The sequence below is a fragment of the Coregonus lavaretus genome (assembly GCF_964263955.1).
Source record: "Coregonus lavaretus genome assembly, chromosome: 4".
Lineage (NCBI taxonomy): Eukaryota > Metazoa > Chordata > Actinopteri > Salmoniformes > Salmonidae > Coregonus > Coregonus lavaretus.
In genome coordinates this window covers 66438621-66465092 of record NC_139991.1, presented here as the reverse complement: position 1 = coordinate 66465092, position 26472 = coordinate 66438621, and the positions used below count along the sequence as shown (strand labels likewise).

At 42.1% G+C, this 26472-nt stretch overlaps 1 protein-coding gene across 1 annotated transcript in view; it reads right to left on the bottom strand.

The window, feature by feature from the left end:
* LOC311127828 (uncharacterized protein) overlaps positions 1-19340 on the bottom strand; it is a gene marked incomplete at its 3' end in the record, with an annotated part of 20330 nt that extends 990 nt beyond the window's left edge. The window contains exons 1-13 of the mRNA XM_084159710.1: positions 18712-19340; positions 17702-17797; positions 16076-16309; positions 15770-15929; positions 15108-15274; positions 14671-14784; positions 14295-14387; positions 13917-13988; positions 9336-9422; positions 2716-2876; positions 2521-2600; positions 2249-2321; positions 2083-2158 (exon numbers count right to left, since the gene is read on the bottom strand). Coding sequence (XP_084015836.1) covers positions 2083-2158; positions 2249-2321; positions 2521-2600; positions 2716-2876; positions 9336-9422; positions 13917-13988; positions 14295-14387; positions 14671-14784; positions 15108-15274; positions 15770-15929; positions 16076-16309; positions 17702-17797; positions 18712-19302 — 2004 coding nt within the window. The 5' untranslated portion in view covers positions 19303-19340. The remainder of the gene's footprint in view (positions 1-2082; positions 2159-2248; positions 2322-2520; positions 2601-2715; positions 2877-9335; positions 9423-13916; positions 13989-14294; positions 14388-14670; positions 14785-15107; positions 15275-15769; positions 15930-16075; positions 16310-17701; positions 17798-18711) is intronic.
* Positions 19341-26472: the final 7132 nt, after the last annotated feature.

Below are 26472 nucleotides of genomic sequence, written 5' to 3'. Positions count from 1 at the left end.
AAGGCTGGAATGGGCTACAAGACCATCGCCAAGCAGCTTGGTGAGAAGGTGACAACAGTTGGTGCGATTATTCGCAAATGGAAGAAACACAAAATAACTGTCAATCTCCCTCGGCCTGGGGCTCCATGCAAGATCTCACCTCGTGGAGTTGCAATGATCATGAGAACGGTGATGAATCAGCCCAGAACTACACGGGAGGATCTTGTCAATGATCTCAAGGCAGCTGGGACAGTTACATTTACATTTACGTCATTTAGCAGACCCTCTTATCCAGAGCGACTTACAAATTGGTGCATTCACCTTATAGCCAGTGGGATAACCACTGGCTATAACTTTTTTTTTTTTTTGGGGGGGGGGGGTGGGTTGGGGTAAGGGGGGGGTAGAAGGATTACTTTATCCTATACCAGGTATTCCTTAAAGAGGTGGGGTTTCAAATGTCTCCGGAAGGTGGTGAGTGACTCCGCTGTCCTGGCGTCTTGAGGGAGCTTGTTCCACCATTGGGGTGCCAGAGCAGCGAACAGTTTTGACTGGGCTGAGCGGGAACTATGCTTCCGGAGAGGTAGGGGAGCCAGCAGGCCAGAGGTGGATGAACGCAATGCCCTCGTTTGGGTGTAGGGACTGATCAGAGCCTGAAGGTACGGAGGTGCCGTTCCCCTCACAGCTCCGTAGGCAAGCACCATGGTCTTGTAGTAGATGCGAACTTCAACTGGAAGCCAGTGGAGTGTGCGGAGGAGCGGGGTGACGTGAGAGGACTTAGGGACCATAGTCACCAAGAAAACAATTGGTAACACATTACGCCGTGAAGGACTGAAATCCTGCATCGCCCTCAAGGTCCCCCTGCTCAAGAAAGCACATATACAGGCCCGTCTGAAGTTTGCCAATGAACATCTGAATGATTCGGAGGAGAACTGGGTGAAAGTGTTGTGGTCAGATGAGACCAAAATCGAGCTCTTTGGCATCAACTCAACTAGCCGTGTTTGGAGGAGGAGGAATGACCCCAAGAACACCATCCCCACTGTCAAACATGGAGGTGGAAATATTATGCTTTGGGGGTGTTTTTCTGCTAAGGGGACAGGACAACTTCACTGCATCAAAGGGACGATGGACGGGGCCATGTACCGTCAAATCTTGGGTGAGAACCTCCTTCCCTCAGCCAGGGCATTGAAAATGGGTCGTGGATGGGTATTCCAGCATGACAATGACTCAAAACACACGGCCAAGGCAACAAAGGAGTGGCTCAAGAAGAAGCACATTAAGGTCCTGGAGTGGCCTAACCAGTCTCCAGACCTTAATCCCATAGAAAATCTGTGGAGGGATCTGAAGGTTCGAGTGCCAAACGTCAGCCTCGAAACCTTTAATGACTTGGAGAAGATCTGCAAAGAGGAGTGGAACAAAATCCCTCCTGAGATGTGTGCAAACCTGGTGGCCAACTACAAGAAACGTCTGACCTCTGTGATTGCCAACCAGGGTTTTGCCACCAAGTACTAAGTCATGTTTTGCAGAGGGGTCAAATACTTATTTCCCTCATTAAAATGCAAATCAATTCATAACATTTTTGACATGCGTTTTTCTGGATTTTTTTGTTGTTATTCTGTCTCTCACTGTTCAAATAAACCTACCATTAAAATGATAGACTGATCATGTCTTTGTCAGTGGGCAAACGCACAAAATCAGCAGGGGATCAAATACTTTTTTCCCTCACTGTACATACATACACACACACACACACACACACACACACACACACACACACACACACACACACACACACACACACACACACACACACACACACACACACACACACACACACACACACACACACACACACACACACACACACACACACACACACACACCAGAGCCATATATCTACACCTGCAACATACACACACACATACATACAGCCATACATACATACACACACACACACACACACACACACACACACACACACACACACACACACACACACACACACACACACACACACACACACACACACACACACACACACACACACACACACACACACACACACACACACACACACACATACACAAGCCTGGAGCTGTCACCAACCTGTAGCATCCCTGTTCCCTGTTCCTCTATGCAGTCTGCTGAGGTGACGTGGAGTTTAGGAACAGTCTCCTTACAACTGACACACAGAGAAATAGAAGAGGAGACAAATTAAGTTGGTCTGTGTGTGTGTGTGTGTGTGTGTGTGTGTGTCTGTGTGTGTGTGTACCTCCTCCAGTTGGGCATGTCTCTGTCGCTGATGTAGCGCCTCTCAAAGGTCACCAGTCCAATGGGCCTGGTCGCTGTCATGGCAACAACAAGGGTCAAAGCTCAGGTAAACCTGGTTCCCACAGCAACTATTATCAGAGGGTATTCCTCATCTACACTCATCAGACTATGTCTTAAATAGGTTCCTGTAACCTACATAGTACCCTAAAGTACACTACAGTACTTGTATTCCAGTCATTATAGTGACTATAGTAGTGTGTGGTAGTAACTTACCTTGGTCTGTGACAGTGTGGAAGTAATGAAGGATGGCTCTCAGCTTCTCTCTCTTCCTCTCAGACCACTTTCCAAACAGACTGACAACACAGAGAGATACAGTGGTCACATGTTATCATCTGTTGAAGTTGGAATACTTAGTGTTTGTCTCTATGTGTGTGGGTCCTCAGTGGAGTTTGTTGTGTGTATTCTGACCTGTTAAAGTTGATGGTGGGGTAGTTGTTGTACTCTGCTCTGGGGTTGGGGGAGTTGCGGTGGGGGAAGGTGCAGTAGAAGGCATTGGCCAGCAGACAAGCTATCTGACTCTGGGACAACGTGATGGAATGAGTCTGGCCTCTCTGGAGCAGGGGAATGGCCTACACACAGTTAGACACACACACAGACAGACAGACAGACAGACACACACATACAGTACCTTTACAAACTGTACCCTACATAGTACACTACCTCTGTACCCTAGTGCACTACCTCTGTACCCTACATAGTACACTACCTCTGTACCCTAGTGCACTACCTCTGTACCCTACATAGTACACTACCTCTGTACCCTAGTGCACTACCTCTGTACCCTACATAGTACACTACCTCTGTACCCTATATAGTACACTACCTCTGGACCCTATATAATACTCTACCTCTGGACCCTACATAGTACACTATCTCTGTACCCTACATAGTACACTATCTCTGTACCCTACATAGTACTCTACCTCTGGACCCTACATAGTACACTACCTCTGTACCTTACAAATTACACTACCTCTATACCATACATATTACACTACCTCTGTCCCTACACAGTACACTACCTCTATACCATACATATTACACTACCTCTATACCATACATATTACACTACCTCTATACCATACATATTACACTACCTCTATACCATACATATTACACTACCTCTATACCATACATATTACACTACCTCTATACCATACATATTACACTACCTCTATACCATACATATTACACTACCTCTATACCATACATATTACACTACCTCTATACCATACATATTACACTACCTCCATACCATACATATTACACTACCTCTATACCATACATATTACACTACCTCTATACCATACATATTACACTACCTCTATACCATACATATTACACTACCTCTATACCATACATATTACACTACCTCTATACCATACATATTACACTACCTCTGTCCCTACACAGTACACTACCTATATACCATACATATTACACTACCTCCATACCATACATATTACACTACCTCTATACCATACATATTACACTACCTCTATACCATACATATTACACTACCTCTATACCATACATATTACACTACCTCTATACCATACATATTACACTACCTCCATACCATACATATTACACTACCTCTATACCATATATATTACACTACCTCTGTCCCTACACAGTACACTACCTCTATACCATACATATTACACTACCTCTATACCATACATATTACACTACCTCCATACCATACATATTACACTACCTCTATACCATACATATTACACTACCTCTGTCCCTACACAGTACACTACCTCTATACCATACATATTACACTACCTCTATACCATACATATTACACTACCTCCATACCATACATATTACACTACCTCTATACCATACATATTACACTACCTCCATACCATACATATTACACTACCTCCATACCATACATATTACACTACCTCTATACCATACATATTACACTACCTCTATACCATACATATTACACTACCTCTATACCATACATATTACACTACCTCTATACCATACATATTACTCTACCTCTGTCCCTACACATTACACTACCTCTATACCATACATATTACACTACCTCCATACCATACATATTACACTACCTCTATACCATACATATTACACTACCTCTATACCATACATATTACACTACCTCTATACCATACATATTACACTACCTCTATACCATACATATTACACTACCTCTATACCATACATATTACACTACCTCTATACCATACATATTACACTACCTCTATACCATACATATTACACTACCTCTATACCATACATATTACACTACCTCCATACCATACATATTACACTACCTCTATACCATATATATTACACTACCTCTGTCCCTACACAGTACACTACCTCTATACCATACATATTACACTACCTCTATACCATACATATTACACTACCTCCATACCATACATATTACACTACCTCTATACCATACATATTACACTACCTCTGTCCCTACACAGTACACTACCTCTATACCATACATATTACACTACCTCTATACCATACATATTACACTACCTCCATACCATACATATTACACTACCTCTATACCATACATATTACACTACCTCCATACCATACATATTACACTACCTCCATACCATACATATTACACTACCTCTATACCATACATATTACACTACCTCTATACCATACATATTACACTACCTCTATACCATACATATTACACTACCTCCATACCATACATATTACACTACCTCTATACCATACATATCACACTACCTCCATACCATACATATTACACTACCTCTGTCCCTACACAGTACACTACCTCTATACCATACATATTACACTACCTCCATACCATACATATTACACTACCTCTATACCATACATATTACACTACCTCTATACCATACATATTACACTACCTCTATACCATACATATTACACTACCTCTATACCATACATATTACACTACCTCCATACCATACATATTACACTACCTCTATACCATACATATTACACTACCTCTATACCATACATATTACACTACCTCTATACCATACATATTACACTACCTCCATACCATACATATTACACTACCGCTGTACCCTACATAGTAGACTACCGCTGTACCATAAATAGTACACTAACTCTGTACCCTTCATAGTGCACTACCTCTGTAACCTTCATAGTACACTACCTCTGTACCCTACAAAGTACACTACCTCTGTACCCTACACAGTATACTACCTCTGTACCCTACATAGTACACTACCTCTGTACCCTACATAATACACTATATCTGTACCCTAGTGCACTACCTCTGTACCCTACATATTTCACTACCTCTGTACATTAGTGCACTACTTCTATACCGTACATAATAAACCCCCTCTGTACCCTACATAGTACACTACCTCTGTACCCTAGTGCACTACCTATGTACCCTTCATAGTACACTACCTCTGTACCCTACATAATAATAATAATATGCCATTTAGCAGACGCTTTTTATCCAAAGCGACTTACAGTCATGCGTGCATATTTTTTTTTGTGTATGGGTGGTCCCGGGGATCGAACCCACTACCTTGGCGTTACAAGCGCTGTGCTACTACCTCTGTACACTAGTGCACTACCTATGTACACTTCATAGTACACTACCTCTGTACCCTACATAGTACACTACCTCTGTACCCTACATAGTACACTACCTCTGTACCCTACATAATACACTACCTCAGTACCCTACCTAGTGCACTACCTCTGTCCCTTATTGAACTACTTCTATACCGTACATAGTTAACCCCCTCTGTACCCTACATTGTACATTACCTCTGTACCTTACATAGTAAACTACCTCTGTAGCCTAGTGCACCACCTCTGTACCCTACACAGTACACTATCTCTGTACCCTACATAGTAGACTACCGCTGTACCCTATATCACAACACAACTGTAGCAGGAGGAGGTTGTCGGGTGAGGTCGTCGGGCAAGCTTGGCTTTATACATAGTTTGGGCTTTGTCGAGTAAGGCTTAAACTATGTATTTAGATTGTAGTTAGGTATTGTAGGTAGTTATCGTGGGTTGTTGTATGTAATTATTGTAGGTTAGTATTGTATTCGGCAGAGCCCAGTGAAGCACGACGCTAGCTAGCTAACCCACTACCTGGACTAGCTGGTGGGTAGCTACTGGCAACTATTAGCAACGGTATGGTTGTTTCACGCCTGAGAGTGCCTGTAATTACGCCAGCTGGCTGCCTACAATAATTACATACAATAATTGCCTACCATTCAGCTGTTTTCTAACCTCATTGTCTGAACCGTTAATGTTAGGTAGTAAGTGGCTACTGTGCTTGAAATTTAGCTAGCTTGTTGCTACCTGGATAGCTACTAGTAAACAATAGCTGGAACGACCTAGCGAACAGACGCGAACTGGCTGAGTCAATTCAGTGGCTAGCTTTGCACTTGGCTAGCTAACAGTAGCTGCTAGGGGTAAGTCATAACATACATTTGTGTTTTGTTTTTACATATTGGTAGCCAGAGTCGTTCAAGGAATTCGGGACATGGGTGACTAGTTAACGTTAGCTTGGCTCTCTCTGTGTGTTCGTGCCGTGAAAGGAGGGGTTTCTTCTTTGTCTGAAAGCAATGGCTAGCTAGTATGCTAACTATTCTAGCTAACTAACTGGCTGAATAAGTTGACGACGGACTCGCTCAAGCTGTCGGGACTAACCCACAACGTTAGACATGGACATGAACGATCTGCTTGGCGTGTTGACACACTGGTGGTTTGTTGTGGCCGAGTATTGGTGCTAAACCGTGTTGTTGGAGTCCGGCATGCTAGCTGGCTGTGGCGTCTTATGACTAGGTGCCCTGGACGATTTTCACGGAAGAATACTGTACCTAGTTAGCTAGCTGAATAAACTAAGTTAGTCTATTCCTAGAAAACACTGATCAACTCATCCTTGACCGCTGGCTATGTACCTTCTGTCTTCAAGAGAGCCGGAGTTGCACCCCTTCTCAAAAAACCAACACTCGATCCCTCTGATGTCAACAACTACAGACCAGTATCCCTTCTTTCTTTTCTCTCCAAAACTCTTGAGCGTGCCGTCTTTAGCCAACTCTCTTGCTATCTCTCTCAGAAAGACCTTCTTGATCCAAACCAGTCAGGTTTCAAGACTGGTCATTCAACTGAGACTGCTCTTCTCTGTGTCACAGAGGCTCTCCGCACTGCTAAAGCTAACTCTCTCTCCTCTGCTCTTGTCCTTCTAGACCTGTCTGCTGCTTTTGATACTGTGAACCATCAGATCCTCCTCTCCACCCTCTCCGAGCTGGGCATCTCCGGCACGGCTCACTCTTGGATTGCGTTCTATCTGACGGGTCGCTCCTACCAAGTGGCGTGGCGAGAAGCTGTATCCGCACCACGTGCTCTCACCACTGGTGTCCCCCAGGGCTAAGTTCTAGGCCCTCTCCTATTCTTGCTATACACCAAGTCACTTGGCTCTGTCATATCCTCACATGGCCTCTCCTATCATTGCTACGCAGACGACACACAACTAATCTTCTCCTTTCCCCCTTCTGATAACCAGGTGGCGAATCGCATCTCTGCATGTCTGGCAGACATATCAGTATGGATGACGGATCACCACCTCAAGCTGAACCTTGGCAAGACGGAGCTGCTCTTCCTCCCGGGGAAGGACTGCCCGTTCCATGATCTCGCCATCACGGTTGACAACTCCGTTGTTTCCTCCTCCCAGAGTGCGAAGAGCCTTGTCATGACCCTGGACAACACCCTGTCGTTCTCCGCTAACATCAAGGCGGTGACCCGATCCTGTAGGTTCATGCTCTACAACATTCAGAGAGTACGACCCTGCCTTACACAGGAAGCGGCACAGGTCCTAATCCAGGCACTTGTAATCTCCCGTCTGGATTACTGCAACTCGCTGTTGGCTGGGCTCCCTGCCTGTGCCATTAAACCCCTACAACTCATCCAGAATGCCGCAGCCCGTCTGGTGTTCAACCTTCCCAAGTTCTCTCACCTCACCCCGCTCCTCCGCACACTCCACTGGCTTCCAGTTGAAGCTCGCATCTGCTACAAGACCATGGTGCTTGCCTACGGAGCTGTGAGGGGAACGGCACCTCCGTACCTTCAGGCTCTGATCAGTCCCTACACCCAAAAGAGGGCATTGCGTTCATCCACCTCTGGCCTGCTGGCTCCCCTACCTCTGCGGAAGCACAGTTCCCGCTCAGCCCAGTCAAAACTGTTCGCTGCTCTGGCACCCCAATGGTGGAACAAGCTCCCTCACGACGCCAGGACAGCGGAGTCACTCACCACCTTCCGGAGACATTTGAAACCCCACCTCTTTAAGGAATACCTGGGATAGGATAAAGTAATCCTTCTACCCCCCCCCCCCCCCACCCCCCCCCCCCCCCCCCCCCTTACCCCCCCAAAAAGAAAACATTGTAAAGTGGTTATCCCACTGGCTATAAGGTGAATGCACCAATTTGTAAGTCGTTCTGGATAAGAGCGTCTGCTAAATGACGTAAATGTAAATGTAAATCGTGCACTACCTCTCTACCCTACATAATACACTACCTATGTACCCTTCATAGTGCACTACCTCTGTACCCTACATAGTACGCTACCTCTGTACCCTACACAATACACTACCTATGTACCCTTCATAGTGCACTACCTCTCTACCCTACATAGTACGCTACCTCTGTACCCTACACAATACACTACCTATGTACCCTTCATAGTGCACTACCTCTGTACCCTACATAGTACGCTACCTCTGTACCCTACACAATACACTACCTATGTACCCTTCATAGTGCACTACCTCTTTACCCTACATAGTACGCTACCTCTGTACCCTACACAATACACTACCTATGTACCCTTCATAGTGCACTACCTTTGTACCCTACATAGTACGCTACCTCTGTACCCTACATATTACACTACATTTGTACCCTACATAGTACACTACCTCTGTAGCCTACATAGTGTACATAATGCAGTTCCTATGTTGTTACCTTCTTGATATAGTGAGGCAGTCTGGAGGCCAGCTCTGCTATCTTTGGAAAAACAGATGTGTAGTAGTTCTCTTCTTTAGGCGCTTCCTAGAGGTGAGAGGGAGAGGAGAATATATATCATTATAAACTAGAGGAGAGAGGGAGAGGAGAATATATATCATTATAAACTAGAGGGAGAGGGAGAGGAGAATATATATCATTATAAACTAGAGGAGAGAGGGAGAGGAGAATATATATCATTATAAACTAGAGGGAGAGGGAGAGGAGAATATATATCATTATAAACTAGAGGAGAGAGGGAGAGGAGAATATATATCATTATAAACTAAAGGAGAGAGGGAGAGGAGAATATATATCATTATAAACTAGAGGAGAGAGGGAGAGGAGAATATATATCATTATAAACTAGAGGGAGAGGGAGAGGAGAATATATATCATTATAAACTAGAGGAGAGAGGGAGAGGAGAATATATATCATTATAAACTAGAGGAGAGGGAGAGGAGAATATATATCATTATAAACTAGAGGAGAGAGGGAGAGGAGAATATATATCATTATAAACTAGAGGTGAGAGGGAGAGGAGAATATATATCATTATAAACTAGAGGAGAGAGGGAGAGGAGAATATATATCATTATAAACTAGAGGAGAGAGGGAGAGGAGAATATATATCATTATAAACTAGAGGGAGAGGAGAATATATATCATTATAAACTAGAGGAGAGAGGGAGAGGAGAATATATATCATTATAAACTAGAGGGAGAGGGAGAGGAGAATATATATCATTATAAACTAGAGGGAGAGGGAGAGGAGAATATATATCATTATAAACAAGAGGAGAGAGGGAGAGGAGAATATACAGTGGGGGGAAAAAGTATTTAGTCAGCCACCAATTGTTCAAGTTCTCCCACAAAGATGAGAGAGGCCTGTAATTTTCATCATAGGTAGACGTCAACTATGAAAATAGAATTCAGAAAATCACATTGTAGGATTTTTAATGAATTTATTTGCAAATTGTGGTGGAAAATAATTATTTGGTCACCTACAAGCAAGCAAGATTTCTGGCTCTCACAGACCTGTAACTTCTTCTTTAAGAGGCTCCTCTGTCCTCCACTCGTTACCTGTATTAATGGCACCTGTTTGAACTTGTTATCAGTATAAAAGACACCTGTCCACAACCTCAAACAGTCACACTCCAAACTCCACTATGGCCAAGACCAAAGAGCTGTCAAAGGACACCAGAAACAAAATTGTAGACCTGCACCAGGCTGGGAAGACTGAATCTGCAATAGGTAAGCAGCTTGGTTTGAAGAAATCAACTGTGGGAGCAATTATTAGGAAATGGAAGACATACAAGACCACTGATAATCTCCCTCGATCTGGGGCTCCACGCAAGATCTCATCCCGTGGGGTCAAAATGATCACAAGAACGGTGAGCAAAAATCCCAGAACCACACGGGGGGACCTAGTGAATGACCTGCAGAGAGCTGGGACCAAAGTAACAAAGCCTACCATCAGTAACACACTACGCCGCCAGGGACTCAAATCCCTGTACATGTCCAGGCCCGTCTGAAGTTTGCTAGAGTGCATTTGGATGATCCAGAAGAGGATTGGGAGAATATCATATGGTCAGATGAAACCAAAATAGAACTTTTTGGTAAAAACTCAACTCGTCGTGTTTGGAGGACAAAGAATGCTGAGTTGCATCCAAAGAACACCATACCTACTGTGAAGCATGGGGGTGGAAACATCATGCTTTGGGGCTGTTTTTCTGCAAAGGGACCAGGACGACTGATCTGTGTAAAGGAAAGAATGAATGGGGCCATGTATCGTGAGATTTTGAGTGAAAACCTCCTTCCATCAGCAAGGGCATTGAAGATGAAACGTGGCTGGGTCTTTCAGCATGACAATGATCCCAAACACACCGCCCGGGCAACGAAGGAGTGGCTTCGTAAGAAGCATTTCAAGGTCCTGGAGTGGCCTAGCCAGTCTCCAGATCTCAACCCCATAGAAAATCTTTGGAGGGAGTTGAAAGTCTGTGTTGCCCAGCGACAGCCCCAAAACATCACTGCTCTAGAGGAGATCTGCATGGAGGAATGGGCCAAAATACCAGCAACAGTGTGTTAAAACCTTGTGAAGACTTACAGAAAACGTTTGACCTGTGTCATTGCCAACAAAGGGTATATAACAAAGTATTGAGAAACTTTGTTATTGACCAAATACTTATTTTCCACCATAATTTGCAAATAAATTCATTAAAAATCCTACAATGTGATTTTCTGGATAAAAAATTCTAATTTTGTCTGTCATAGTTGACGTGTAACTATGATGAAAATTACAGGCCTCTCTCATCTTGCACAATTGGTGGCTGACTAAATACTTTTTTCCCCACTGTATATCATTATAAACTAGAGGAGAGAGGGAGAGGAGAATATATATCATTATAAACTAGAGGAGAGTGGGAGAGGAGAATATATATAATTATAAACTAGAGGTGAGAGGGAGAGGAGAATATATATCATTATAAACTAGAGGAGAGAGGGAGAGGAGAATATATATCATTATAAACTAGAGGAGAGAGGGAGAGGAGAATATATATCATTATAAACTAGAGGGAGAGGGAGAGGAGAATATATATCATTATAAACTAGAGGAGAGAGGGAGAGGAGAATATATATAATTATAAACTAGAGGAGAGAGGGAGAGGAGAATATATATCATTATAAACTAGAGGAGAGAGGGAGAGGAGAATATATATCATTATAAACTAGAGGAGAGAGGGAGAGGAGAATATATATCATTATAAACTAAAGGAGAGAGGGAGAGGAGAATATATATCATTATAAACTAGAGGAGAGAGGGAGAGGAGAATATATATAATTATAAACTAGAGGAGAGAGGGAGAGGAGAATATATATCATTATAAACTAGAGGAGAGAGGGAGGGGAGAATATATATCATTATAAACTAGAGGAGAGAGGGAGAGGAGAATATATATCATTATAAACTAGAGGAGAGAGGGAGAGGAGAATATATATCATTATAAACTAGAGGAGAGAGGGAGAGGAGAATATATATCATTATAAATTAGAGGAGAGAGGGAGAGGAGAATATATATCATTATAAACTAGAGGGAGAGGGAGAGGAGAATATATATCATTATAAACTAGAGGAGAGAGGGAGAGGAGAATATATATCATTATAAACTAGAGGAGAGAGGGAGAGGAGAATATATATCATTATAAACTAGAGGGAGAGGGAGAGGAGAATATATATCATTATAAACTAGAGGAGAGAGGGAGAGGAGAATATATATAATTATAAACTAGAGGAGAGAGGGAGAGGAGAATATATATCATTATAAACTAAAGGAGAGAGGGAGAGGAGAATATATATCATTATAAACTAGAGGAGAGAGGGAGAGGAGAATATATATCATTATAAACTAGAGGAGAGAGGGAGAGGAGAATATATATCATTATAAACTAGAGGAGAGAGGGAGAGGAGAATATATATCATTATAAACTAGAGGAGAGAGGGAGAGGAGAATATATATCATTATAAACTAAAGGAGAGAGGGAGAGGAGAATATATATCATTATAAACTAGAGGAGAGAGGGAGAGGAGAATATATATCATTATAAACTAGAGGAGAGAGGGAGAGGAGAATATATATCATTATAAACTAAAGGAGAGAGGGAGAGGAGAATATATATCATTATAAACTAGAGGGAGAGGAAGAGGAGAATATATATCATTATAAACTAGAGGAGAGGGGAAGAGGAGAATATATATCATTATAAACTAGAAGAGAGAGGGAGAGGAGAATATATATCATTATAAACTAAAGGAGAGAGGGAGAGGAGAATATATATCATTATAAACTAGAGGAGAGAGGTAGAGGAGAATATATATCATTATAAACTAGAGGAGAGAGGGAGAGGAGAATATATATCATTATAAACTAGAGGGAGAGGAAGAGGAGAATATATATCATTATAAACTAGAGGAGAGAGGGAGAGGAGAATATATATCATTATAAACTAGAGGAGAGAGGGAGAGGAGAATATATATCATTATAAACTAGAGGAGAGAGGGAGAGGAGAATATATATCATTATAAACTAGAGGAGAGAGGGAGAGGAGAATATATATCATTATAAACTAGAGGAGAGAGGGAGAGGAGAATATATATCATTATAAACTAGAGGAGAGGGGGAGAGGAGAATATATATCATTATAAACTAGAGGGAGAGGGAGAGGAGAATATATATCATTATAAACTAGAGGAGAGAGGGAGAGGAGAATATATATCATTATAAACTAGAGGAGAGAGGGAGAGGAGAATATATATCATTATAAACTAGAGGAGAGAGGGAGAGGAGAATATATATCATTATAAACTAGAGGAGAGAGGGAGAGGAGAATATATGTAACTATATGGAAAATGTATGGGATCTTTTATTTCAGCTCATGAAACATGGGACCAACACTTTACATGTTGCTTTTATATTTTAGTTCAGTCTATATAACACCACCATTAGAGAGAGTTGACCATTCACAGTGAACTGATAACTGACCTGAACAAAGGTGTGCAGGGCATCAAAGGACCATTGGTTTTCATACTTTGGGTTGTATTTCTTTATGGCTTTCTAAGTGGAGAGACACATGAACATCATAGTTACACAGTACTGGTCAAACATGCTAACCTCTACCTTAACTGTTACCCCAAACCCAAGTTAACATGAGGAGGCATGTTAGGAAATGTTAAGATAATAGGGGCATGAGTGTGTGTGTGTGTGTGTGTGTGTGTGTGTGTGTGTGTGTTTGTGTGTGTGTGTTTGTGTGTGTGAGTGTGTGTGTGTGTTTGTGTGTGTGTGTTTGTGTGTGTGTGTTTGGTGTGTGTGTGTTTGTGTGTGTGTGTGTGTGTGTGTGTGTGTTTGTGTGTGTGTGTGTACCTCTACGTCACCCACTGATGCAGTGGTCTTCTTGGCCAGACTCACCAGCTGTTTAGAGACCACCTCCCACAGACCTGCCTCAGAGCTGGTTAACTGGGAACAATCAATGAATCAATCAACCAACCAACCAACTGACCAATCAACCAACTAACCAATCAACCAACTAACAAATCAACAAATCAACCAACTAACCAATAAACCAACTTACCAATCAACCAACTAACTACTCAACCAACTAACCACTCAACTAACCAACCTACTAACAAATCAATCATTAAGCCAACAAACCAATCAATCAACCATTCTATTGAACCAGTCAATCGACAAATAATGTATCAATCAATCAATCAATAAACTAATGAATCAATGAACCCACCGATCCAGTCTTGATGTGGCTTTCTGGTGAGCAGGGCATCTTAACAAAGTCCCTGTTCCACACATGCTGTCCAGGCTGAGCTTTCAATGTCATTTTATGGCATAACTCATTCACCTGAATAGGGAAGGTAGAGAGAGACATAACTGATCTGTGATAGAATGTAATGATTTCAACACTCCAGTTCTCTCTCAGTCGCTTTAGATGCAAGCTTTTTTATTAATCTGCACTGTTTAATCTGCATGCAGTTGGGAAGGTGAAAAGCTTCAAGTTCCTCGGCATACACATTACTATCAATCTGAAATGGTTCACCCACACAGGCAGTGTGGTGAAGAAGGCGCTGTTCAGACATCTACCTCCTCCTCATTCTCTCCATAATCACAAACAAAAAAAGACACACAGTCGTTCAGACCAGACAGAGCGATGCCAGAGAGTCTTACATCTATGAGGACGGTGTGAGTTCTGCTGAAGGACAGTGGATCCAGCTCCACGTAACACTTAGGGACTTTCTTCAGCTCAGAGAGAGAGCAGCACGACCTCTTCTCCTCCTCAGCCCTTCTCCTCCTCAACCCCATCTGGGAGCTGTGGTTGTTACGATCGGCCATCCCTAGAAAGAGACAGAGAGACAGGAAGACACAGGATGACAATTTGATGCTGTATTTGATGGCTGTAGGACCTTTTAGTATAAGTTTATGTTATTATAATCAATCAAATAATCATCCATCAAACTTTATTGTCCCCAGAGGGAAATTTGGTTTGTGAGCAGCAGTAACATGATAGAAATAGTCCACACAAAAGTTAGGAAAGTTAAGAGTTTTTGTATTTAAGTAATGGGCTTCGTTTACACAGGCTGTATGAAGTTGGTTTTATTGAAGAGATAAATTGTGTATGAATAAATAAACATACTACTTGTTGCCATGGGAATGTGAATTTTAAATGTAAATAAGGAATATTTCTGAAAAAATGTGTCTAGGCTTCTGATCTTTTGCCCAAGATCTGATCTGGCAAAAGATCTGATCTGATTGGTCAAAAGACCAATAATTAGGCAAAAGATCAGAATTGGGCCGCCTGTGTAAATGCAGCCTTAGTATTTCCAACCCACCTATAATGGAGATCTTGGTCCATTCTCCTTTAAGGAGGTCTTCTACTTTCTCTCTCAGCTCAGACACAGATTTACTCACATCTTCAAAGTATTGAAGAGGAAAGACAACGATGCTGGGTAAGTCTGAAGATACACTGGGACTGGAGAGAGACTGATAACTCTGGAGAGAGAGAGAGAGAGAGAGAGAGAGAGAGAGAGAGGAAGAGAGGGAGAATGAGTGAGAGAATGAGTGAGAGAGAGAGAGTTTCACATTACTGTAACTTTATTTTAATATCATTCATAGGCCTAACAAGACAGTATAGTTACCTGAAGGAAATGAATGTGATCCTCTGTGTGTGAGAGCTGCTCCAGCTTATCAGCTCTCCTCCTCAGCTCAGCTATCTCCTGCTCCAGTTGCTCCAGGAGTCCTTTAGCTCGACTAACTTCAGCCTTCTCCTGAGCTCTGATCAGCTCTTTCACCTCAGAGCGCCTTCTCTCCATGGAGTGGATCAGCTCAGTAAAGATACTCTCACTGTCCTCCACTGCTGCATTTGAAGAGCGCTGTTAGGAAAGAGAGAGAGAGAGAAAGAGAGAGAGAGAGAGAGAGAGAGAGAGAGAGAGAGAGAGAGAGAGAGAGAGAGAGAGAGAGAGAGAGAGAGAGAGAGAGAGAGAGAGAGAGAGAGAGAGAGAGAGAGAGAGAGAGAGAGAGAGAGAGAGAGAGAGAGAGAGAGAGAGAGAGAGAGAGAGAGAGGAGAGAGAGAGAGAGAGAGAGAGAGAGAGAGAGAGAGAGAGAGAGAGAGAGAGAGAGAGAGAGAGAGAGAAGAGGACAAAAGAGTGAAGGCTCCATGTTATCAGTCTATCCTCTCTGTAACTAGGAGCCCTGTTCCCAGGGATGGCCTTAGCCTTTTGGGGGCCCTAAGCGAGATTTGCTTGGGGGTCCCCCCACTTCGTGGGTAAAACATTTTAGTGGCCCCCCTCTTGACGGCGGAGAGAAAATGTTACATTTTTTAAGTTAATTTCCTGTAATTCTACACATTTTGCCATGGGGCGTATAATTTTTTTTTCAGTTTTAAACTACGTTTTCTGCAATTCTACACATTTTAGCATGGGTCGGAGAGAACATTTTGCAATTTTATAAAACAATGAATGTAATTCTACACATTTTAGCATGGGTCGGAGAGAACATTTTGCAATTTTATAAAACAATGAATGTAATTCTACACATTTTGGCATGGGGTGGAAATACATTTTTGCAGTTTGAAGCTGATATCCTGAAATTCTACACATTTTGACTTATACCATGAGAGTGAAAATCAATGGGGGCCCCTGAAGGTCAGGGCCCATGGGCACGTGCCCTTCGCGCTCAATCGGTAATTCGGCCATGATAACTACAAGTTTAGATAGCTGGCTACACAAACTTACCAATCAAAAAATGTTTTGCTGACATGGGCTAATTGAGTGACTGTCAGTGACTGACATAACAAGAGGAAAACTGCTGATGCACAACCACATTTCAAAATTGCAACTTGTGTATTCCACTATTCTAATTCTCAACAGTAAGTTGAGTCCCTAAAACATTTTTTTGGGGGAAGGGTTGCGGCCCCTAAGCAACCACTTATTACATTTTAGTCATTTAGCAGACGCTCTTATCCAGAGCGACTTACAGGAGCAATTAGGGTTAAGTGCCTTGCTCAAGGGCACATCAACAGATTTTTCACCTAGTCGGCTCGGGGATTAGAACCAGCGACCTTTCGGTTACTGGCACTACGCTCTTAACCACTAAGCTACCTGCCACCACCACTTATGTCTCTTATGCCTAGTGCCGGCCCTGCCTATTCCCCACAGTGGGACTCAGACAGTCTGATTGGAGAGTGGCCTCTCTCTCTCCCTCACTGGCTGACTGGAGGAGGGAAGTGAAATGGTGCATCTCCTCTGGTCAATAATAATACTCACCTTGAGAGACTCCACAGCCTGTTGGAGCTCCTTCAGCACCTTTTCTCTCTCCTGGACTCTCTGCTGGACCTTCTGCTGACTCATCCCCAGCTGACTCTGTGGAGAAACACTCTTCATTGGGCTATCAAGTTTCATGTGTCCAATAGTTAATTAAAAGGGGACCATTACGCTCTCCAAAAGTTTGGTTGGTGCGTAAATCCTGTAGGGAAACCTACACACTGAAGAACGCTAAAAAGCTGAAACGTCTGTCTACGTTATACCTGATGCAGTGAAAAGAAAAAAGAAAAATTAAGTAAAGCTTTATGCAACATCTTTTTGAGTGCGGACCCATCATACTTTTTTTCTAATGTGTCCAATAGTTCAATAGTGAAGTAACATAGAGGGTAGGGATGAAAATCTTGAGAAAGTCAATTTGGAAAAGTATATGATCTATATTGTTGGTTGTTAAAAAGGCCAGTCCACTCAACCAAACTATGTTCTCACCTACATCACCTGTCAATCACCTAGCACACAGTTACTACACAGTCCCCACAGCACACAGTTACTACACAGTCCCCACAGCACACAGTTACTACACAGTCACCACAGCACACAGTTACTACACAGTCACCACAGCACACAGTTACTACACAGTCACCACAGCACACAGTTACTACACAGTCACCACAGCACACAGTTACTACACAGTCACCACAGCACACAGTTACTACACAGTCACCACAGCACACAATTACTACACAGTCACCACAGCACACAATTGATTGAATGATTATGGTATTTACAATACACAACATGTATTAGAGAGACTGAACTTTGGACTGATAAAAGAGCATTCAGAATTATAATGGTGTTTCAAATGCTAAATAGATTTGGATAATTCAGGTTTCATGTTCGTATTTCGTCTGCTGTGGATCCAGTTTATTTGAACTATGCTTCTTCTTCTCTCTCCTATTAAAACAGCCTTACTACTGTGTCTTCAATAACTATGTTTAGAATTGTTCTGGTCTAACCTGTTTCTCAGTCCTCTCTGCTGCAGCTGACACTGTATCATGGCCTTTATGTTCATCCATCACACACTGATAACAGATACACTGTTGATCGGTACGACAGTAAACCTCCAGCAGTTTGTCATGATGAGAACAGATCTTCTCCTGTAGTTGTGTGGTGGCTTTAACCAATGTGTGCTTCTTGAAACCAGGAGATTCATAGTGAGGTTGGAGGTGAGTCTCGCAGTAAGACACCAGACACACCAGACAGGACATGAGGGCTTTCTGCTTTCTGGTCCCAGTGCAGAAATCACACGCCACATCTCCAGGTCCAGCATAGAACAGAGCAGGGGGAGCAGCCTGGAGTCCTGTCTTCTTCAGTTTCTCCACCACCTCAGCCAACATGTTATTTTTCCTCAGAGTAGGCCTCGGAGTGAAGGTCTGCTTGCACTGAGGACAGCTGTAGATGTCCTGATCATCCTGATCCCAGTAGCCCTCAATACAGCTTCTACAGTAACTGTGTCCACAAGGAATAACCACCGGCTCCTTTAGTAGATCCAGACAGACAGAACAACAGAACTGGTCCTGGTCCAGCAGAACTCCCTGCTGAGTCATTTGGACTGTTGTTCACTCTTACACAGACAGACGACAGTGAGACTCAGATCAGTTTCGTTTCCTCAGAAGTTAGTTTGTGGGAGAGGGAGGGACTTCCTGCTTCTGCCAGAGGGTGGGGTTGGAGAGAGGGAGGGAGGGAGGGAGGGAGGGAGGGAGGGAGAAACAAGAGAGAGTTGAGGTCTAATATATTGTTACCATCCAACCAAATCAGTCAAATTAATAATAATAGTAATAATCTGAACCATTTAGTCCAGGCCATTTTTTACTTTGAAGTTAAACAAATCTATTTCAATTTGTTTTCTTGGTCCTGTTCAATTGCAAATCAAACAAACACACCTATGAACACCAAAATGTTTTTCAATTTCAAATTATTGTTGAAAAAATAGTGAATCGTGCAAGGGTGCAAATATATTAGAGCTCAACTGTAGCGCGAGGGAGACAGTGTGTGTGTGTGTTTATGTGTGTGTGTGTTGTTGGTGCGCTCTAAAAACAATGGTGAACGTGCATAAAGATGTGAGAGAGAGAGATAGAGAGAGAGAGATAGAGAGAGAGATAGAGAGAGAGACAGAGAGAGAGAGAGAGAGAGAGAGATAGAGAGACAGAGAGAGAGAGAGAGAGAGAGAGAGAGAGAGAGAGAGAGAGAGAGAGAGAGAGAAAGAGAGAGAGAGAGAGAGAGAGAGAGAGAGCAATAGAAAGAGAGAAAGAGAGAGAGAGAAACGATAGAAACAAAAGTGAGAGAACCAAGAGTCAGGGAGAGGAAAGGAGACAGGGAGAGGAAAGGAGTCAGGAAGAGGAAAGGAGACAGGGAAAGGAAAGGAGACAGGGAGAGGAAAGGAGACAGGGAGAGGAAAGGAGACAGGTAGAGGAAAGGAGAGAGGGAGAGGAAAGGAGACAGGGAGAGGAAAGGAGGCAGGGAGAGGAAAGGAGGCAGGGAGAGGAAAGGAGACATGGAGAGGAAAGGAGAAGGGGGGAGGAAAGGAGGCAGGGAGAGGAAAGGAGGCAGGGAGAGGAAAGGAGACAGGGAGAGGAAAGGAGACAGGTAGAGGAAAGGAGAGAGGGAGAGGGAGAGGAAAGGAGACAGGTAGAGGAAAGGAGACAGGGAGAGGAAAGGAGAGAGGGAGAGGAAAGGAGACAGGGAGAGGGAAGGAGACAGAGGGAGGAAAGGAGACAGGGAGAGGAAAGGAGACAGGTAGAGGAAAGGAGAGGGGGAGAGGGAGAGGAAAGGAGACAGGTAGAGGAAAGGAGACAGGTAGAGGAAAGGGGACAGGGAGAGGAAAGGAGACAGGTATAGGAAAGGAGACAGGGAGAGGAAAGGAGGCAGGGAGAGGAAAGGAGGCAGGGAGAGGAAAGGAGACAGGGAGAGGAAAGGAGACAGGGAGAGGAAAGGAGACAGGGAGAGGAAAGGAGACAGGGAGAGGAAAGGAGAGAGGGAGAGGAAAGGAGACAGGGAGAGGAAAGGAGGCAGGGAGAGGAAAGGAGGCATGGAGAGGAAAGGAGGCAGGGAGAGGAAAGGAGGCAGGGAGAGGAAAGGAGACAGGTAGAGGAAAGGAGAGAGGGAGAGGAAAGGAGACAGGGAGAGGAAAGGAGGCAGGGAGAGGAAAGGAGGCAAGGAGAGGAAAGGAGGCAAGGAGAGGAAAGGAGACAAGGAGAGGAAAGGAGACAGGGAGAGGAAAGGAAACAGGGAGAGGAAAGGAGTCAGGGAGAGGAAAGGAGGCAAGGAGAGGAAAGGAGACAAGGAGAGGAAAGGAGACAGGGAGAGGAAAGGAAACAGGGAGAGGAAAGGAAACAGGGAGAGGAAAGGAGACAGGGAGAGGAAAGGAAACAGGGAGAGGAAAGGAAACAGGGAGAGGAAAGGAGTCAGGGAGAGGAAAGGAGAAAGCGAACAAACGGAACAAACCCACATTAGGGGTTGTTTAATGATGTACTTACCTATCACAGTTACACAGGTAAAATTTCAGAATGTAAGAGAGAGAACTAGTGATAATTTTCTCAATGAAATGTGGAAGTAAGCACACACATTATATTCATGAAATGTACCTTTCAAGAAGATTTAGGTCTGGATTCAATGTGTAGTGCTGAAGGTCAGCGTTGTAGCCCGATATACATTTAAAGGTAATTTCAAGCGCGCTGTAGCACTGAACTTTGGTGCTACTGGTTGAATCCAGCCCTTAGTTTAAAAAGTATTAACTGATTTTCTCAAGCAACTTACCCAGTGTCAGTGTGCACATACAGTTAGTTTCATCGATATAGAAATGATATATTGTCTATGTTTAGTTGAGTGTTTATAGCATAAGCAGTAATGTTTATAGCATGGTAGTGTGTGTGTGTGTGTGTGTGTGTGTGTGTGTGTTTGTGTGTGTGTGTTTGTCTGTGTGTGTGTGTTTGTCTGTGTGTGTGTGTGTGTGTATGTGTGTGTGTTTGGGTGTGTGCACGTACACTACCGGTCAAACGTTTTAGAACACCTTCTCATTCAAGGGTTTTTCTTTATTTTTAAATATTTTCTACATTGTAGAATAATAGTGAAGACATCAAAACTATGAAATAACACATATGGAATCATGTAGTAACCAAAAAAGTGTTAAACAAATCAAAATATATTATATATATATATTTTAGATTCTTCAAATAGCCACTCTTTGCCTTGATGACAGCTTTGCAAACTCTTGGCATTCTCTCAACCAGCTTCATGAGGTAGTCACCTAGAATGCATTTCAATTAACAGGTGTGCCTTCTTAAAAGTTAATTTGTGGAACTTAATGCGTTTGAGCCAATCAGTTGTGTTGTGACAAGGTAGGGGGGAGGTATACAGAAAATAGCCCTATTTGGTAAAAGACCAAGTCCATATTATGGACATTAGACCGGTGGAAATGTGTCCTTTAGTCTGGAGTCCAAATTTGAGATTTTTGGTTCCAACCGCCGTGTCATTGTGAGACGTGGTGTGGGTGAACGGATTATCTCTGCATGTGTATTTCCCACTGTAAAGCATAGAGGAGGAGGTGTGATGGTGCTTTCCTGGTAACACTATCTGTGATTTATTTAGAATTCAAGGCACACTTAACCAGCATTGCTACCACAGCATTCTGCAGCGATACGCCATCCCATCTGGTTTGGGCTTAGTGGGACTTTCATTTGTTTTTCAACAAGACAATGACCCAACACACCTCCAGGCTGTATAAGGGCTATTTCACCAAGAAGGAGAGTGATGGAGTGCTGCATCAGATGACCTGGCCTCCACAATCCCCCGACCTCAACCAAATTGAGATGGTTTGGGATGAGTTGGATTGCAGAGTGAACGAAAAGCAGCCAACAAGTGCTCAGCATATGTGGGAACTCCTTCAAGACTGTTGGAAAAGCATTCCAGGTGACACTGGTTGAGAGAATGCCAAGAGTGTTGAAAGCTGTCATCAAGGCAAAGGGTGGCTATTTGAAGAATCTCAAATATATTATATATATATATTATTCTACAATGTAGAAAATAGTAAAAATAAAGAAAAACCCTTGAATGAGTAGGTGTTCTAAAACTTTTGACAGGTAGTGTATGTCTGTGTGTCGTGAAGTCACTGGATTATAGGAATTTATTCATCCTGAAAATATAAAGAAGTATTTCTATAGTATTGTACAGTAGACAAAACCTATTCCCTTTCATTCTTACTGACATACTGCCATAGACTATACATTCTCCATTAATAATACCCCCATCTACTGGTCATGTTATTACACAATAGTCATAGAATACTTAACTAGCATGCTTGGTAACGCTTTATGATAATACCGTTCAGTAATAAACCATTTATAAGGCATTCATAAATAGTTTGTTCACCATTTATTAACCAATATGTCTACATTTGTAAATGTTAGTAAGCTATTTATAGATAGTTATTTACACACCTTTGAAATGATTTATTAATTATATGTATGGTCATTTATAAATATAGGATTAATATAATATCTTCATAAACCATTAAAAAAATCCCTTTTTGCAGTATCTGATCTGAGGAGTGGGATTAAAGAGCTTATGTTCAGTAATGTATTATCGTTATGTGATTGCTGTATATAAAAGTATTGTGTATGTAAAATGTGAATGCAGAAGGTGTATGTAAAATGTATATGTAAAATGTATGTATATGTAGCAGAAAATCTGTAAACAACAAAAAAGATATGTGTCCTCCGAAGAGGGGTGGATGGGTTAATAAAAAAGATTAATAATAAAAAATAACATAAAAAATGATATCAGATCTAAAGAGAGACCTATTTATAATTCATGCTTAATAAATGTTTTGAATGACCAGTGTAATTTCTCCCAAATAGCTGGACATGCCCCTAGTAGACATTCCAGCAGTGCCTGATGCTCCAGGGCCTGGTTGCATAAAACATATTTTAACTTAAGGAATCATTTCCCCTCACCTAAAGTAATTGTTTAAGGGTGTTGCATAGAGCCCCTCAAACATTTCTGTAGGTAAGGGCATCATTTAAGGGTTTTACGGTAGTTTGAAGGCATACGGCAGAAATAGTTTCTGAACATGATTCAAGACAGGAGAAACAAATTGATTCAGAAGATAATAAAACATGTTTCTAACATGTTTCTATTACTTCCTAGAACGTCAAGCTTACTACTTACAGAGTAGGTAGTTAGCTAGCCAGCTAGCTTTGTAGCCATGGATTGTGCACCTTCCATTCTCCATTGTTTATCTAAGTACCGTAGCTAGCTAATGTAGCTAGCTAGTTGGTGGATGTTTTCCTTTTGAAACCAGGGCAGAGGAAAGCAACATTCACTTCAACAAATGCTATTGACATTGACATATCCATACTGAATGAAGCACTTAAGGGACTTCATGGGCACCCTTAACTTTTTCACTTAATTTAAGGGGGAAATTCGCCTTAAAATGTTTGGTGCAATGTACTTAAAGTTAAGGAAACTTTAAGGGAAAAGATAAGGGGAAAATTAACTTAAGATGTTTTATGCAACCGGGCCCAGCGCTCCAAGGTCTCAAAATGACCTAGAACATAAAAATGGTTAAAGAATAAGCACACAACACAGGATGTTTAAGGAAATATATTGAAAATGTTATTCCAAAAACTTGTTTCAAGTCAGTTTGATGTTAATTGTAAGTTATGATTTATATATGCCAATATCTGCTCGTTTGTAGTCAATTATTAGTACAATCAAGGATTATTGGTCAAACAAACAGTATTTGTGGTTGGACTACAGATGTAGGATCTTAATTTGAGCATGTGTTGCTACAGCAATAAAATAATCCTGCAGCAACTGGAAATGTGAATTATTATGTGGATTATAATTAATGGACATTTTTGTAGGGGTTGATACATTTTTCTTTAGGGCAAATCAAGTCTACAGGAAAATTCTCAGCAACAAAATATTGATCAAATTAAGATCCTACACCTGTACTATTCAAGACAAGTTGACTAGTTCTGTGTAGATTTGAGGTTGTGCACTCACTGACAAGAAAATTAAAAAAACATTTTCTTTCCGCGTTCCCAGGGAATCATCTGTGCAGAGGGTTCATAATATTTGTTCAGAAAGAATCGAGCCTGGGCCCCAGGTCGGATGGACATGGTAGACATCTATACTACATGACCAAAAGTATGTTAATATTGAGTTGTTCCCCCATTTGCTGCTATAATAGTCTCCACTCTTCTGGGAAGGCTTTCCACTAGATGTTGGAACATTGCTGAGGGGACATGCTTCAATTCAGCCACAAGAGCATTAGTGAGGTGTTGGATGAAGGGTGATGTGGAATATTATCACTATACTATAAAAATCAAAGTTCTTCCAGAGATTTTGTAGAATCAAGATAGACTTTGTTACACAGAGTATCGGAAGCCGAGATGATCTGCAGAGCACCTCCCCTCTACCTCTCAGCTCTCCGTTTATATAATCATATTCACATACATCTTAGCTTAAAGAACCCCCTTGGTTCGATTCCAGGCTGTATCACAACCGGCCGTGATTGGGAATCCCATAGGGCGGCGCACAATTGGCCCAGCGTCTTCCGGGTTTGGCCGGTGTAGGCCATCATTGTAAATAAGAATTTGTTCTTAACTGACTTGCCTAGTTAAATAAAGGTAAAATAAAATAAAATTTTTTTTTTTAAAAAGCCCTTAGGTTCCCCCACCATTATCTTCCGTTTCCCTCTCTCTACCGCTCCGTCCACATCCTTAGTCTATGATAGGGCTAAATTTGACTTTCATTCAGTTTAGAAACAATATTATTACAATCAATCACGCCCTTGTCAAGCTAAAACAATCATGTTCAGTTTCAACTCTGTTCAACCCCGGCTCACCCTGGCTTGACCTGAAGATTGATTGTTGGACATGACAGGTCCACACTCTATCTCTCAAACGTACCCAAACCCACTCCTCTCTTCCCTCCCGTCATGCTATAATTACTCATGATTAGTCTAAACTCTGTTCAACTCTGGCGCCGCTCTTTCTACTTTGTTTGAGGAGAGATGCATTACGCAACAGTCTGGTTTCAGTCTCTGATAAGGTAGGACAGCCATGGATTAGGTAAGAGCGAGCAATTCGAGCCTAGGTCAGATCCCCACTTCACACACACACCCAAGCCCAGTGAAAGGAACCATTAAAGTTCTTGCCTAGCAACAGAGAATCCTGACTATATGTTCGTAACGTCTGTGATTTAACTTTGTTTATCCAATAGTTTACTAAAAAATCTTCATCAATGTGTTTGATGCCATTCCATTTGCGCCGTTCCGGACATTATTATGAGCCATTCTCCTCTCAGCAGCCTGCTGTGATAAACATGAAGTGTAGTGTAAAATACTCTAGAATTATTATTTATTTTTATAAAATGATTAATAAATTCCGCTTTATAATCCAGTAATAAATTCCTCTTCATAATTAACTTTTTAATTTGTCGCTGTTATTAGCACTGTGGCTTTTTTGAGCATGTTGACTGCTTTGATCATTGTGGCTGACACACACACTCCCACACACACATAAAATCCCCGCAGAAAAGACACAGAATTAATTACCTGTTTGTTTGTTTGTAAAATCTTACTGTACTACCAGAGAAGAACATACTGAACATACATCACAGAAAGAGTGTAAGGTGAGTGTGTGTGTGTGTGTGTGTGTGTGTGTGAGTGAGTGAGTGAGTGAGTGAGTGAGTGAATGTTGGTGAGCTCTAAA